General features: G+C 39.6%; 1 protein-coding gene across 1 annotated transcript in view; it reads left to right on the top strand.

Annotated features, from left to right (window-relative positions):
- DHX15 (DEAH-box helicase 15) overlaps positions 1-14,035 on the top strand; it is a 46,747-nt gene extending 32,712 nt beyond the window's left edge. The window contains exons 9-14 of the mRNA XM_033160866.1: positions 338-446; positions 1,645-1,836; positions 5,263-5,385; positions 9,394-9,584; positions 11,027-11,196; positions 13,456-14,035. Of these exons, the coding sequence (XP_033016757.1) occupies positions 338-446; positions 1,645-1,836; positions 5,263-5,385; positions 9,394-9,584; positions 11,027-11,196; positions 13,456-13,573 (903 nt within the window). The 3' untranslated portion in view covers positions 13,574-14,035. The remainder of the gene's footprint in view (positions 1-337; positions 447-1,644; positions 1,837-5,262; positions 5,386-9,393; positions 9,585-11,026; positions 11,197-13,455) is intronic.
- The last annotated feature ends 3,647 nt before the right edge of the window (positions 14,036-17,682 follow it).

Raw genomic sequence — 17,682 nt, 5'->3', positions numbered from 1 at the left:
TGCCCTTCATCTGAGAATTACAGAGTAGTTTACAATTTAAAAACACAAAAATGCATAATTTAGTAACAAATAACAACACCACTCACTCCCCTCAGTCTAAGTCCTGTTGAATAAATGAACACAAGTATATTAATGGACAAAGAACTATAGTTTAATTGTGTCTTGGGCCATTGGGACAGGTATAACAGTACCATATTTACAACCCCGGGTATGGCCCATAGAGGCTGTAGTCTTCTGTTCCAGCTGTGGATGCAGTCTTCATGCTTTTTGATAATGGGAAAAATTACAGATACAATACTAAAATGAAACAAAAATTAATAAAATACTTGTTTTCCAGGACAACACCTATCCTGAAATTCTAAGGTCCAACTTGGGTTCTGTGGTATTACAGCTGAAGAAACTAGGCATAGATGATTTGGTTCATTTTGATTTTATGGACCCACCAGGTATGTTTTTGTAAAACAGTAACATGTAATAATATAATAAGCAGTATCTAGATCATTGTCTTGTCAGGAACTTTGCCGTAGCCTGAAATAAATTCGTTCCCTGAAGAGAATATACCACATTATCAGTCTAAACAGAAAGATGAGTAAGAAGTCCAGTAGTAACTAATCAGTATTCTTATGTCATGCGTAAAAAATGAAAGCCGCAATGCCTTTGCTAGCTTCCTGCTGAACTTGTGAATGTATGGCACATAAAATGCAAGACAGGTGTTATGATGATGAACAGCAGACTATCTAGCACAGGGGTCACCAACCTTTTCCAGCTGTGGGCTGTTCCACTATCCCTCAGACCTTGTGGGGGGCTGGACTATATTTTTTTGGGGGGGGGGTGAACGAATTCCAATGCCCCACAAATAACCCAGAGATGCATTTTAAATAAAAGCACACATTCTACTCATGTAAAAACACACTGATTCCTGGACCGTCCGCAGGCCAGATTTAGAAGGCGATTGGGCCGGATGCAGCCCCTGGGCCTTAGGTTGCCTACCCATGAGCTAGATGGTTTAATGGTCTAACTCAGTAAAAGGCAACTTCCTGTGTTCCTGTTGAGTAGTTTTATGTTCTGATGTATCCCTCCTCCTGTGAGTAATGACTGAAGAAGGCTTGCGGGTTTGTTTTTGTTTTAAAAAAGATAAGAACTTGCCATAGATTATTTAATATGTTTAATAGATTATTGCATTTTAATGTTCTGTTGGAAGCCGCCCAGAGTGGCTGGGGAAACCCAGCCAGATGGGCAGGGTATAAATAAATTATTACTATTACTATTACTATTACTATTACTATTACTATTACTATTACTGGCTTTGGCAAGTATTTTATGTGAAATACAGTTTCGTCAATATCCCTACTTACAGATGTATGGATTGGCTGGAAGAGAGTCTGCAGAGCAGCATACCTGTAGTCCGTCCCAAAATGGCTAATCCGAAAACAGATGTGATTCTTGTTGAACACAACCCTAAAGCAAATTTGAGCTTTATTTGATTCATTGGTGGCTAGATCTCAGTAACTTAATTTTCTGGTAGATTGTATTCTGGACTTTGTCAGCTACAGAATGGAAAATGAGATTGCTTATAAAAGTGTACTTACATTTTTGCTTCCTAAAGGCAGATTAATTTATAAGAGTATATTGGTTTTTTTGCAGCTCCAGAGACCTTGATGAGAGCACTTGAGCTTTTGAATTACCTAGCTGCTTTAAATGATGATGGAGACTTGACTGAACTGGGATCCATGATGGCAGAATTTCCTCTCGATCCACAGCTGGCTAAAATGGTTATAGCAAGTTGCGACTACAACTGTTCTAATGAGATTCTATCTATTACTGCCATGCTGTCAGGTAATAGCAGGGACAGAGATGCCAATCAAAACACAGATCTCCAGTTAGGGGAAGCTTGTATTATTGTTCCTGCAACAGGACTTATAACTTCTAAAAAGTTTGAACTGTGCCTTTCAAAGTTACTGTATAGTGTGATACATAATGGAGTAAAGTTTATAAATGAAATCAACACTGAAGCTAAAGAAGTCATTGCGTGTGAAATGGTCTAACTTCTCTCATGGCAGCAAAAAATATACCTGCTAAGGATTCCAGATCATAGGAGTTCATTTCTGTCTCTTAAATTTTTAACTTATGCCCATTTTTTTGTTACCAAGTGATTGATAGTAATAATAATCCACTTTATTTTCAGCCCTTTAACTTGTGGTCGCCACTTACATAGCTAGTATGTACCAGTTATTTTTGTAGAAGAATCCTAGCATAAACGTCTCAGGTTTTCATTGATTAAAGGGAATGCTAGGCGGAGAAAACATTTTCTTAGCATTAATGCATCACAGTTTTTTAAAAGGTGGCAGACGCAGAAATTATAGTGTGGACTTGTCTGAACAGCAGTCTTTTGTTACAGTGGACAAGTTTTCATTAGGGCTGGAATCCAAAGAGTTGCCTGGATGGATCCGAGGACTTGGGCCTGCCTAGTGGGATTTTTAAAACTTTGAGAAGCATCCCCAGCCATATCGCATGCTGCTTTTGAAAGTTGACTTCAGTTTCAAAAGTGGTTTGCACAGGGATGCTGCTGTTTGAGAAGCTCAAGCCCGGAGCCCTGTTTGACATGTGGAACTAGTATTTTCTTTGGGTACCAGCCTAAACCTTTTAAAAAACCTGCTCACAATCTGTGCAGGTAAGGCAAGAAATACATATTTTGTATGTGCTTAAATCCTTCCCATAGTAACTTCTCACCGTATTGTACATTCAACAAGATTCAACAACTCTTCTTTATGGTACAAGGTACATATTTTTTTTTTGGTTGTCCCTGAAACTGGCAAGTAAGATAAAGGTTTTGAGTAAGACAACCCATCACTTTATTACTGCAGCATATTAACAATATTTTTCGAAAAGCAAGCTACAATGTTTATTGCAGAATTTTGACAGTTCAGACTCAGAGCAGCTGGGCAGGGCAGAATCTAATTGTTTCATGTAAATTGTTGTCTTATCTGCGGAGGTGGTGGTAGGTTGATGCCTGCCTTTTTATGCCATGCATCTCCATCAAACCAGGCAAAGACTTGATGCGAGCTCTTGCTTCCAACTGCATAGTATTAATTTCTTTAACTGCATATGTCAATATTTTGAAGGAAGACATTTTACTTTAACCTTGCCCTCTACAAATATTTATACCTTCATGCTTTTAAAATTAAGAATGGGTGCACTCATTATTTGTTAACAGCACACAATCTTTTTAAAAAATAATCTTATTCTGAGGGATAGCTATTTTCTTGGATGCAGTTAAGGTGCAGTATTCTAAAATCATGTTGCTTTCTAAAGTGTCGCCAACAGAATCAATAAGCATAATTACAGAGAACAAAATGTGAAGGGAGCCATGACACCCTGGGTTTAGAGTACAGGACTGTACCAGTCTACTCAGAAGTAAGTCTCCCTGAGTTCCAGGTGTGTGGATATAGATGTGTGCAAACAATTAAATGGACATAAGTGTTAGATAAAATGAAAGGGGAAATAGTACTGTTTACCAAAGCTACCCATTAAGTAATTTTGAATTTTTAAACTAAAGCCATAATAAGATGCCTTTAAGCAGATTATAAAAAGTAAAGCTTTTTCATTCTACAACTTACGGTAAGAACACAACTAATTTTTATTTGTAAACAATAGTTAATGAATTAATGGGTTTTTGCCATAATGATGAATGCTTTTTATTAGCCTTAGAGCCAAATAATGCAAATAATTTTCTGTCTTTGGACTACTCTATTTTGTAGAATGGACTTTGGTTCATTTTTTTAAAAAAAAATATGCACTGTAAACTGTGTGGTTCTTGCAGTACTTCTGTTGGCATATTGCAGTTGTGCAGAATATTCAATTTCCATATTGTTATCAATCTTTTCCCAGTATGTTTGCGCAGTTAGGAGGCTAAAAGACCAATTTAAAAATTGTGTGCATTACTTATTTTAAAGTAAGGAGCCTTTACAAGCTTTGGTTGTGACCGAAGCAAAAATACCATGAAGTTTAAATGGCAGGTAGAATTCATTCTTATTCTTTAATCATCCATTATGTTTGGTTTTAGTTAAACACATGTGTAGGTTTTAAGTGGAATATTTGCACAAAATTTCTAGGGGAAAGACTTAGAAGCATGTATGAAAGACATACACATAATTTATATAAGCCAGAGAAGCTTGTGCCAGCATCAAATGAGCTGCTTTATGGAGTGTTTACCTACTATAAATAGTAAAATCACTACTTGTGGTTATTAATTATCCTTCATTTTGACATTTTAAATTAAATCAGAAAAAAATGCATTGTTTAAAGAGTTCAATGTGTGAAAAGCACTAGTAGAGTCACAATGCACTAAATTCAGATTGGCTTGTTAAGGTCTGAAAAAGCTGCTGAGCAGTCTACCTTCCACCACTGCCGCTAACTTCAGAGCCCTGGACTGCTATACACACGTGCACACGTTTATATCTAAATATGCTTATTCACATATGTTTCTGTCTGCCAGTACTGATAGCAATGCCTGCTGTTGGTGACAGAGGCACAATACATCTTAATATTCTCTATGAGTAGATTAGGTGTCGGCATAACATTTTACAAGGGTTGCTGTGTATCTTGGTCATTTGCCATAGGCTACTTATTTAAACATTCATTGGGTTGGATCCAGAGTTCCCATGGGACATTCCTCCTAGAAGGCTGGGAAGCAGTTTTCTCCTATTCTTCCTTCTCCCTGCAGTCCTCTGTGACCCCGGAAAAACCTTCTCCAGAGGCTTGGGGGCGTCCTGTGGAACACGTGGAAACTGAAGGAGATTGCAGAGAGAAGGGGGAATCGGTGAAAACCATATCCCCCTTCCTCCATCTGGTGTCAGTCCCTTCCACAAGTGGAAGCAGCTCTTCCATTTGAGGGAGAGGCGCTGGATCTAATTCACTGTCTCCACTGCAAGGCAGAGCTATCAGCACTTGGTTTTGTACCGGGGTCACATGATCTTTCCATTACATAACTGGAGCTTTGATGGCCTTCAGATTTTTTTTTGATGCCTACTTCTAGTCAAAATAATCAGGCATTCTGTAGCTTTGAAACCCTCTTGTCTTGCAGATGTGGTTAGGTGTTGATGTACCAAATCAAGGTAGTAGACAGTCCAAGATGCAGTTGGAGGCCATCCTGCCCTGCCCTATGCTCTGTGAACTGACCTAGCTAGGCCTTGTTCCTCTATCTGTGAATGCGTGACTCATCGATATGGGCGTTTGTGTTGGGCCCATACCAACCTTGTTTAGTCCCACAGTGTTTTGTTCGCCCCACGGAAGCCAAGAAAGCGGCGGATGAGGCCAAGATGAGGTTCGCCCACATAGATGGAGATCATTTGACGTTGCTGAATGTCTACCATGCTTTCAAACAAAGTAAGTATAAACCGGCGGGGCTGTGTGTATTATTTGCTGATATATAGTGTTGACAGTCTGATAGGTCTGTATTCACTCCTGCTGTAGATCTTCCTCTACTGCTTTGTTACACGCTACTGCTTATAAAAGAGAGAGGATGAAATACTTTTAGCCAGCGTTGCATAGCGGATAATAGACGGTGTACAAATCAGGAAGGCCCTGGTGATAGTAGTAGTAGTAGTAGTAGTAGGTTGTTGTTGTTGTTGTTGTTGTTTATATGCCACCCAATTTACTGGGTTGCCCCAGCCACTCTAGGCAGCTTCCAACAAATTAAAATACAGTAAGGCATCACACGGGACGCGGGTGGTACTGTGGGTTAAACCACAGAGCCTAGGGCTTGCCGATCAGAAGGTCGGCGGTTCGAATCCCCGCAACGGGGTGAGCTCCCGTTGCTCAGTCCCAGCTCCTGCCCACCTAGCAGTTCGAAAGCACGTCAAAGTGCAAGTAGATAAATAGGTACCGCTCCGGCGGGAAGGTAAACGGCGTTTCTGTGTGCTGCTCTGGTTTGCCAGAAGCGGCTTAGTCATGCTGGCCACATGACCCAGAAGCTGTACACCGGCTCCCTCGGCCAGTAACGCGAGATGAGCGCTGCAGCCCCAGAGTCGGACACTTCTGGACCTAATTGTGAGGGGTCCCTTTACCTTTTACCTTAAGGCATCACACATTAAAAACTTCCCTCTGTCTCACAGTTTCAGCATAAGCTTTCCCTCTGCACCAAAGGAATAAGAAAACTTAAAAATAAGGCAAAACCTTAAAGTAATTGTAAAATATAGTTTGTGTTGTGACCAGGGTCCTAAATTCAAAGGGGCCTCCTAGGATTTTGAGTCGGGCACTGGCTCTGGGGCCTCTGTTAAACATGTGGCTTTTGAAGACTCTGCAAGCAGATGAACTGTGGTGCCTGGAGTGGTGGTTATTCTCTTCTCTATAATAAGGCCAATATGATAACCGGGGTTGGGAAAGAAACATTTTGCGCTGGGCTGGACATTAGAACTTTTAGAGTATTTTTTGTGTGTGGCTTCACCTGCTTCAAAATCTATTTCGCACTTGCTCTAAAGTTTTCATGTATATTTCACTGTATTTACTGGACTGTGTTATTGTTGTAAAGATTACTAAGATACTGTTTGTGAAGTACAGCTGTCCTCTGGCACCATAATCGTGACCCTATATCTCATGAATTAGCAACCAGTTTAATACTGTGCCCCCAATTTCCATTCCTTCAAGTCTACCCAGAAGGATATCATAGTTGTAATGAATACTGCTGAGAGGATCAGGAAAACCATTATGGTCTCGCTTCTCTTATCTCCTAGTGCAGATCATCCAAATCAAAAGTAAAAAAAAAAGAAAAAAGGATAATTTCACATGCTGCCTAACACAGATAAATTCCTTGTTTAACCCTAACTTCATTCTGGGTAAATTGATATTTGTTTTGAATATGTATATAAAATTGTTGTAATATCATAGTGTGATAGGACATCACATCTAGATAGTGGAAAATAATATTTGGGACATAGGTGGAGCTTTAGGGATATGGATGGCGCTGTGGTCTAAACCACAGAGCGTAGGGCTTGCCGATCAGAAGGTCGGCGGTTCGAATCCTTGCGACGGGGTGAGCACCCGTTGCTCAGTCCCATCTCCTGCCCACCTAGCAGTTCAAAAGCACGTCAAAGTGCAAGTAGATAAATGGGTACCGCTCCGGCGGGAAGGTAAACGGCATTTCCGTGCGCTGCTCTGGTTCACCAGAAGTGGCTTAGTCATGCTGGCCACATGACCCGGAAGCTGTCAGCGGAAAAACGCCGGCTCCCTCGGCCTATAAAGCGAGATGAGCGCTGCAACCCCAGAGTCATCTGCGACTGGACCTAACTGTCGAGGGTACCTTTACCTTCAATATTTGGCTGCCAGGGCCAGCCCGAATTTGAGGATCCCTTGCTATACTTAAAAGGAAATATTTGTTGTATTTTTCTGCTCGTGACTGAAATGAAATTAAGTCTGAGTGTTCTGTTAATAAGAGACCGATCAATCTCCATTATTTAGAGATCCTGTGTGTTAAATGGGTGAGGAGGACATTAATGGCTCAAAGTTGGATTTTTTTTTAGGTACATTCTGAGAATTTCTAGGTGGGGAGGGAGAATGTGAACTGGAATTCTAGATTAAAATGCAGATTCAAAACATATTGTACTTCCGAATATGAGACCAGTCACAGCTAGCTGAAGTGCCTGAGTTTTGGAATGCTACAATTATTCTGAATGACACTGAGTAATGGGTAGATAGGTGTTCATTCAGAAGACAGAGTATTTGTGATAACTTTGTCACAGGGATATTGTTTGCTTCTTGAGTGTTGTCTGTACTAATGCATTCAATCTTCCAATAACATCACTCTTTAGTCAAGTCTATGTAAGACGTAAGACCAAGATCACAGTGACAAGAGAAGATAAAGCAATTCTCTTCCAAAGAATTACTGTGAATGACACCCTAGCTTTCAATTCTTATTTTCTATCAATGGCTTTCATGTCAAAACTGATCCCTATCTCTATGAAATAGTAAATTACTCAGCTTCCTGACACAGAATTTACCTGACACAGAGGTTGCACTTCCTTGCATAATCTGTAAATTAAAATTTGAAAATAGTGGCTTGGCAGATGGGGAAATAGCTCAAAATAGATTTGCTCTTCTCCCATTTGAAATAAGCTAAAGCGGAGAGCCTTTAATGTTAAAATGGAAGATCAGAAGTATAATGGCAGGTACTAGTTGGCTGTGAGAATTCTGTGGTAGAAAATGTGATCCTTATGGTTTGAAGTTTTATAGTTACAGGCTGCCTATTTATTCATTTGCATCACAGCCGTTATTGACATTCTTCATCTATAGTTTGAATATCCCTATGTGCTCTCTGAAGAGCTCATAGATGGTCTTCAGATTTCTTCAGCAGGGCAAATCTGTTCTTTTTGATAATACCAGCACGTTTCCACATTGAAAGAATGTGATTGGCTGGTAAAATGGCAGTATTCCTCAAGCTTCATGGTACTTAATGCTTGCGTTTACTTATGTGGGATCTTCCTCTTTGTGCATTCAAACCTTGTGTGATTAGAGTGAGAGGGGGAGAGTTGGCCCTCCTTCTCTGTCGTATGGCCATCACCAGCTTCATTCATTGCCTTCCACCTTTTGGAAAGTGGAATTCTCCACATGAAAGATTAGGGTTCTAAATTGTGTAGGGAGCCTGCAGGAATGCAGCAGACTCATCCAACAGGCTCTCAGTGCAATGCAATGGTGTGTGCTTGTTTCTGAAAGAATAACTGAAGAGGGATATTCTCCCATGCAATTCCACTGGTAATCCAACAAGCCAAGGTTGTGTGCATGTAGCCCTCTTTAGAAAGTTGAAATAGTACTAACTGGGTGATTGCATGCATTTGCAAATGCACGGTTTTCTAAGCTACCTTTAGAAAGGACTAGGATTGCATAAATCCAACTGCTCTGCCTATGTGCTAATGGATCAGAATAAATGTTCTTTAGACAATTTTTTCCTAGAAAGTAGCAGCTGTCAGCCACTCCTTAGCCTGAAAACAGCTAGTTTGTTCATATATGGTATGACAAAATCTAGAAATGAGACATGCTATAATGACTTTCTACTGTTAACCTTTTCTCCCATCAGATTTCCTATTATCTCCTTGAGCTAATTTTTGAAAAACTTAGCAATTCAGTATTCTTTATTTTCTTTGCGGTTCCAACCCCCCCCCCCCAATTCTAGCCACTGCAGTTCTTGTCCACTTGTCTTTGTAATCTTATTTACCGACTGCGGACGCAAATTAAGAGCAGCTGAAAAGGTGTAGCAGTTGCTGTTTAAATAAAACAGTGTCATTCGGTTTTTTAATCGGTTCAGTGCGTTGACCATTCAGCTGGTTTCTCTTTGTGTACTTGTTTTAATTTGGTAAAATGTTCATTTTTAGATGATTCATGACTTTTTTTTTAACATTGCAGATCATGAATCGGTTCAGTGGTGTTATGACAACTTCATTAACTACAGGTCCCTGATGTCTGCAGACAATGTACGCCAACAGCTGTCACGAATCATGGACAGATTTAATTTGCCGCGTAGAAGCACAGACTTCACAAGCAGGGACTATTACATCAATATTAGGAAGGCTTTGGTTACTGGTTACTTCATGCAGGTATGTTGCATATAAAATACACGGAAATCTGCAATTCTGCACCCCTTCGAAATGATTAAAAATGTGTTTAGTATTTAGCTATGATTTATACAACCTGATTATTGGGAAACTCTGACAGGCAGACAGACAGATAGCATAGGGAAATTCTGAAACTGCACATTTTGAAAAGTACCCCTCTCTCTATCTTTTAAAATAGAGACTGTGAAGTTCCTTAGGATTGGGACCTGTCTCTTTCCTCATGCAGTTCTTTACATTGGTGGCACTATGCTGGTTAGTTTTTGCCTCTGGTAGTTGCCTCCTTGCAGAGTAGATACTAATTTTTAAAATAAATATACATACTTTGTTTAATGAAAGATTTAAGAGATTATAAAAACAGGCTGGCTTTTAAACTGCATACTTTTAGAAATGTGACCGACCGGGGTGGGGTGGGGGAGTTCCAATGATATGTTATATATGGGTAAATTATTATAGCTGGGTGCTTTGGTTTAATGTTTGCTTAAGTTTTGACCTATACTCTACAACTAAACTGTTGTGGAATAGCCGGATCCCTACTTTATTAAGTACAGGTTGCGCCATAGTGAATGAAAGCAGATTGTATTTTAAAAGTGGTCACTCAAGAACATAAGAACAGCCCTTCTGGATCAGACCAAAGGCCCAGAAGTCTACATTCCTGTTCTCACAGTGACCCACCAGACACCCGTGGGAAGCCTACAAGTGGTTTATAATGAGTTAAAGCCATAATATGAGCTACCATTTTAATAGAATGCAGATTATATCTAACCCAGTTACAGGGAGTTTAAAAGCAAGGGATTGTCCCATTTGTACAAGGACTTCTTCTGTTCCTGGGGGTCACCATTAATCTCCCAGAGCAGAATTGGGTGGGGACATGTAAGGAGAGGAACTCTGTTGTACAAGCAAAAGCTGTTGTATGAACGGGACACGTTTATAGATCCAACCCTTAAGAATATACCTGAGATTCTGGATTGGGGCAACTGGCAGATCTGCCTTGCACAGAATTATTTCACTCTTTTGGCTGATTACAAGGGTTGCATCTCTGTTTTCTAATGCTTAATTCTATTGCTGATATTTTCATCCCCCGCTTTTAATTGTTGTTACAAATATGTGCTGCTTTAGACTCTAAATAGCATTACATTTCAGATTGTCTTCATATTATAATTTCACATTTCCAATTATTTTAGGAGATTTTTTAATTTGTCCAGAATTCAGGCCTGTGTTCCAAGGCTGGAAAATGCCCTGTTGCCATGTATGGGTTTGAAGTTTGCTGCACGGTTGGGGTTTGAGGTGGCTAAGCTTTGATAGAGAGTAACTGGCGTAAGAACAGCCAAGTGCAGCACCTTTTTTTCCATATTTTCCAAGAGTATCGTGGAAAAAGCACAGCAGGCATCACATTTCTGACGTGAGTGTGAATGTTGTTAATATAGGTGGCACATTTGGAACGGACAGGACACTATCTAACAGTGAAGGACAACCAGGTAGTGCAGTTGCATCCTTCCACAGTTCTTGATCACAAGCCTGAGTGGGTGCTTTACAACGAATTTGTTCTTACCACGAAGAACTACATCCGCACTTGTACAGACATCAAGCCAGAATGGTAAGCCACCTTCTTCAAAACTGTCTCTTATTATGTGTCTCTCTCTCTCTCAATACATTTACTCATTTTAAAAGTACATTTTCATGTATGTTTTTATGAAAGTTTCCTGAGAGCTGTAAGGAAAAACTAAAAGGATTTTGGAGCCCTAGGCCACTAACAACACTAATTAAAAACCTTCCTTGAAACATCTCCTTTCTGGATCTTCAGTTTCAATTATGCTTACAAAAAAACTTCTGTTGTCTCTTTTTCCTTGTTCAAATGACTGGTTTTATACATTCGCCTACCTGGAAGATGGAAAGCACGGCCTTTATGCTGTAAACAGAAGTTAGGTTCCTTTTGTCTTTTGCAGAAGTGAGCGAGCAAGCAGGTTTTAAAAAAGAAACTTGTATTGAGGAGTGCTTGTACTGTACTCTTGTTGCTACAAATAATGGGAGCTGGGGAGAGTTTCTGAATTTCAGAGCTTGATTTAAAACACTGCCAGCTTTTCTCACAGTAGTTAAGGGTGTTGAGACACGTAAGCAAACCATGCTGAAAGTGGTGGTGGTGTTAACAGAAGAGAGCAAGTGTACAATCGTGCAGTCCACTCCTTTTAATTCTAGTTAAGGGACAAGCTCGCATTGCACCTGCAAGTGCCCCTCCCCCCTTTTTACATTTACAAATATTTCCATATTGCTATTTTCCTATTTGTTTAATGTTCTGTCAGTAGCCACATGCATGCTACCTTTTGCACATGCAATTTTGAATTGGGTTGATAATTAATACTTGAAGACATACGGAATTTCGACTTAACAGTTGAATAGCGGCCAAATCTCCTTTGAAAAAAGCAATGGTAACAAGACGTGTGTTCTGCTTTGATAGATAGTCTGGTCCCTGTGGAAGAGTTCATGTTGCAGAAAGATCCAGAAGGGAATGGAAGCTTAGAAATAGACTCACTTGTCACTTCTGCGTCTGCTTCTTTAAATAATGCCTCTTTCATTTCCCCCTATTTATTATCCTCGTTTCTTTCGTAGCTGCACCTAGGATGTTGCCTTAGATTGGGTCAGACCACTGGTCCATCTTTCTCAGTATTGCAGCAGCTTTCCTGGGTTTCTTGCAGGAACCTTTTCCAGCTCTTGTTTGGAGATTCCAGGGACTTAACCTGGAAACTTTTGCATGCAAAGCATGCGCTCCACCATCAGCTATGGTCTTTTTCCTTAGGCGAGAAATAGCAGAAATGATCTCTGCTATTAGATTCACTGAGAGGTTATCGTCATCATCAGCTTGGGCTTGCAGTTACCCATCCTGCTTACATCTGAATTGTACAAATGGTAGTCTGCCTGCAAACCGGAACTGGAAATGGTGGTTTGTACATGGTTCCAGTAATGGCAGATTATAAAACCAGGAAGTCAGGGTGGAAATTTGAGTGCTTTACAGAAGGGAGCATGAACGCTTGAGGTGCATTCTCAATTCTCCAGCTGTGTTTTCAAGGGTCGGCAATATTGCATCTAAACCAGCTCATAGAATTTGACAATACCGAGACTTTTTGATAAATCACTTTGAAGGTTGATGCTCGTAATTTCAGCCCCAAATGTGAAAAAAGGAATAGAAAGAAGTCCTTGTTCCGTTAAAGGCCCTGCAGCACGCCCCTTTGCTTTCTAGTGTAGCCATAATGTTTGTTCCTGTCAGTTCTAAAACGTCTGAATGCAGAGTCATTGTTCCTATATATTTTCATCATGCATTTGTATTATTGCCTGGAACTTGGCTTACAGTCAGAGATTCCTTCTGTGATGCAGTACTCTTATCTATTATTTAATCTAGCTGTTGATAACTAATGTCTACAAGGTTTACAACTACATAATTGACTTTTGGTTGAAGTATCCAAATATTGTCTCCAACTTTCATATTACTCCAAGTCAATAAAAGTTGGCTTTTCATATTAAAGAATGGTAAAAATGGCTTTCTTCATATTACATATGCACAAGATTTTTAAAAACCCTCCTGACAATCAATGCGTGTTACAAGCTTTTTGTTTTGATTGTTTGAATTTTGTAAGTTTCAGAGTAGTAGGTATATTTACTGATTGGAGATGCCTTTTATTTTGAAATGATCCTTTCAGTAGCATGCTTCTTTTTAATACATAAACTGGATTTCCATATTTCCAGGCATTATTAAGGAGATTGATAATCTAATTATCATAAGTAGATACTAATTGGGCCACTGCTATCGCCTGCATGATATTCAGATCTGTGCACAAGTGACAAATCTTTCTTTCTTTGGCAGGTTGGTGAAAATTGCCCCTCAATATTATGACATGAGCAATTTCCCACAGTGTGAAGCAAAGAGACAGTTGGACCGCATCATTGCCAAACTTCAGTCCAAGGAATACTCGCAGTACTGAATTTATTATTTGAATTGAAGTTGCTCAAGTGGACAGCTTTAAACAATAAATGAACTCTTAAGTTCCAAGTTGTGCTCTTTGCTTTGGTTCAATAATGGCCTTTATTTGAAAGCTTTTTAATTTTTCTTTACAGTAAATATTCCATTCTGATTTCATAAATTAAACGCGTATGCCTCCCTTTTGTGTTCACACTGTAGCTCATACTGGAAAAGCTGATCAATGTTTTGCAGTTTATTGAAAGTAGTTCTCTATATAAATATAAATATATAACAATGTTATAAGCATTTCTTTAGAAATGGTTGAAAATGCTTCTAAAATGTGATTATCGACCATGGCATGCATGATCGTTGTAATTGTTGACATTCCTTTTAGAAGTTGTGAAATGTTACAACATGCTTATGTAGACACAATCTTCAGCTTCAGTACAGAGGTACTGACTTCAATAAAGTCTATTTATACTAACGTTTTGGCAAAGTAACTTACTGTTTCTGTGCCCTTGGTGAAGAAATGTTGATGACACATTCAGGTTGAAATCTTTCAATCTATTGAACATAGTTTTCAGATATGTCTGATAAGTAAGATTTGTTCTTATGTATAGAACAATGCTAGCCTGCTATTGTGCAGGCACCCCCAGCCTTCGACCCTCCAGATGTTTTGGACTACAGTTCCCATCATCCTTGACCACTGGTTCTGTTAACAGGGGATCATGGGAGTTGTAGGCCAAAACATCTGGCGGGCCGCAGGTTGGGGATGCCTGCTATTATTGTGTATCCCATGTTATCCCATGCCAACTGCCCGACTATTTAAAAAAAGAGCTATAAACTTGCAACCAGTGTTAGAAACTCAGATATATAAGCTACGTGCCAAATGTTTCCTTAAACCAGGGTTACAGTCGCCAAAACGGAATGCCTAGCTGCCTATTTGGGGCCAGACGGCTCAAAAGTAGTATTTTTCAGTACAACTTTTTTGGATCCTAAATTCATCCAGATTCTGCAGATAAAACATAACGGATAGAATTCTACAAGATGTGTTGCTAGTGTGTGAAAATAGTCAAGATTCAAGGATCCCCCCCCCCCCCCCCGGGATGCACCTCCAGGTAGTGGAGATGTCAGGCACTATCCTAGCACTCGGGCATCTTCACTAGTCACCCTTAGGCAATGTTTCGGTGCATTCTTAAGGAGCAAACCTGTAAAACGCTGTTTTGGGGAGCATCTTTAATAACCAAAACACAGACCTGTTTTGCTTCAGAAATTCAGATTTATTTATTTTCAAAACTCGCTGTCGCTTTTAATAAGAAGTTTGGATGTTAACTGTCAGTGGACAAGTTTGTCTAATAAAAAAAAATCTGGGCTTCCTGTTCTGAAATGCCTATGGAAATACGTTCTATGCATAAAACAATTTCCTCTCTTCAAATAAGTGTTACGTGTTCTAGTATCTGATGATGAGAGGGGGCTGATCCTTGGACTTATGTGCATGGTCCAGATGGCTTTGATTCTCCACTTCCTTTTGCAATGGACTGAACTTGGAGAAGATGCAAAGAAGGTCCAACCTTCTTTCCTTCTGTATACACAATTAATGATGAGTAAATGCTTGCCCCCAGCAATATATTTATGTATTATATATGAAATACTATATAAAATATTTCGGTTTTGCTTAGGTAGAACAAGCATAGGCAACTGAACTTTTGAAATGTGGGTGTATGAAATCGGGTGCTTTTGTTGTTGTTTTTAGTCTAGAAGAGCCACATTGTATGATAAACTTTTTCATATTACCAGGCTAGCCCATAGGCTATATCTGACTTTGTTCCAACTTTCCCATCAGTTTTCAACATTTCTGTATGGAGAATGTTGCAGAGCCTTGACCGAGCCACTGGTTCACAAGGAGTAATGAGACAACCTGAGAGGGCGCCGTTGAGCACATCTAGTGGCCCTCCAGTGAGAGAACTCACTAATAAGGGGAAAACCTGTCTACCATTAAAGAGTCTCCAGTATAAATGTTCAAGCTTGGAAGCCTGGTTTTTGAAACTGTTCTTTAGATTAGATTGGACTAAATTTAAGGAGACTTGGAAGGGTTAGGAAAAGTTTGTAAACCAACATTTCCTCCTTTGAACATCTCAGTCATATATTTAATAGCCTGCGTCCTCAGCTGTTTTTCACTCATGCATCTAATTTTTGTTTGTTTCTAGTGGGAATGTGACTTTTAGCGTCCATGGTTTGGAAAGCTACGAATTATAATTGTCCATGCTATAAATAGGTACCAATTTTGATTGCATACAGTGCAACTGTGCGCAATTCTGTCCACAGCTTTCAGGTCTTTTTTTTTCCTTGGGAGAGCACTTTCTATGATGTGTGTTTATGTTCAAAGTAAAAATTTTGACTTCACAATAATGCATATGCAACAAGTGCCTCGCTAGAGATGCAAATGGCGAAACATCTGATTAATGCTAGTAATAAATATTTAAAGCTGCCAGCCAGGTTTTAAAAAGTTGAATATTGATCTGCCTTTTACCCAGTTGAGACTGCAACCCTACATTGCCTGGGATCCTCCTTCCAAATTAGGATTGCACTGAATATTATCCCAACCTCAATGCCAGTATGCTTGAGATGCTTAAGAAGGAGGTGTGAAAACATAACCTTTAACACATGCATAGAAGGCTACCTATGATACTTGTAAAATTCATTCACTTATTACAGCAGTACAGAGGAACTGAAATAGTTTCAATAAGTGTTCACTCTTAAGATCCAGCAATTAAAGTTTTAGCTGATTAATCTAAATTAAACCAATTCATTTGTACCCTAGACTACCTCTTATGGTTCTCTACTGTCTGTTTTTGTGTTAATGCTTTTTATGTGAAGCATGCATGCCTTTGCTTTACATTTGAATTCTGTTTCTGTTCTTGTGTTCCTCTTCCTAACCTCACTGCTCAAAGCAGCACAAATACACACTTTAACCATCCTGCAATTACTAGGCTTTATGCAGTAAAGAGTTCCCTGTGTACCTGCCTATTTCATAAACGCTTTCGTCAATTCACATTTTCAACTGAGTGATATAAACAGCTTCTCATTTTATATTGGTAAATGGGTTTTACCCTCTTGCATGTCAACCTTTCCGGCTCTCCAGAGATGCTTGTTTTTTTCAACATCAAAATTCATCAAAAGCAGTTTAAAATGCTACAACTTGAAACCTGCTTTTTGACATTCAGACCTCAGAATGATCTAGTTCACATAAAGTTGTTTTTCCTTTTCATGGGCCCTTCCGATATGTTAAGATCTCACGACACAAGGTTAAAACACATATGTTTGTAGGTTATGTCGTAGGGTACTTTTTAAAAACCCTGAATAAATTAGGATGCGTCCACCGAAATGAGTTGTCTATATAATTGATGCTTTCAGATACTTGTCATTTGATCGCAATTTGGAGGACTAAACAGGCTGGGGCTACTAATGGAAATCCAGAGAGCCAGCATACCTTGCTTGTGTGCATGCAGACCAAAAATACTTCTGTATACGTCTGTTGCCCTGGGCAGCAGGAGCTACAGTTTCCGTGATGTGCATTCAAGGCTGTGGACATGAATGAAGGCATTTAGGTGTCCTATGCATGCTGTAGTCTGCATGGCATGAGTTGAGTCTTGTCCATCATCCCATGCTCCTCCGATTATCCCATTCCTACCATGGAGGGCGTAGTCTTCAGCAGTCCCGTGTATTTTTGGTGAACTTCAGGCCGGGTGGTGATGAGTCTCATTAAAATGAAAGGCCACTGCAGTATCATCCTGCTTTCTATAACATTCCTGCCTCAACTGAACCAGAAAACATAAGCAGAGTGGCTGGGGCAACCCAGTCAGATGGGTGGCATATTATTAATATTATTATGCAATTTGGCAGTAACCCTACCGGTGTGTCCTCTATCTTTTAGTAGTTTTCAGTAGTTGCTTAGGCAAATGACAAATTGATTCGTGGATTACCAAAATCAAGCAATTAACCAGGGTTTTATTTTAATAATTATTACCGTTAAATATTACCATTAAATACCGTTAAATATGAAAGGGACCCAGGTGGCGCTGTGGGCTAAACCACAGAACCTAGGGCTAGCTGATCAGAAGGTCGGCGGTT

The sequence above is a fragment of the Lacerta agilis genome, chromosome 9 (assembly GCF_009819535.1).
Source record: "Lacerta agilis isolate rLacAgi1 chromosome 9, rLacAgi1.pri, whole genome shotgun sequence".
In the NCBI taxonomy this organism is placed as follows: domain Eukaryota; kingdom Metazoa; phylum Chordata; class Lepidosauria; order Squamata; family Lacertidae; genus Lacerta; species Lacerta agilis.
Note: the sequence above shows the minus strand (reverse complement) of the source record. Positions and strands in the feature narration are given on the sequence as shown.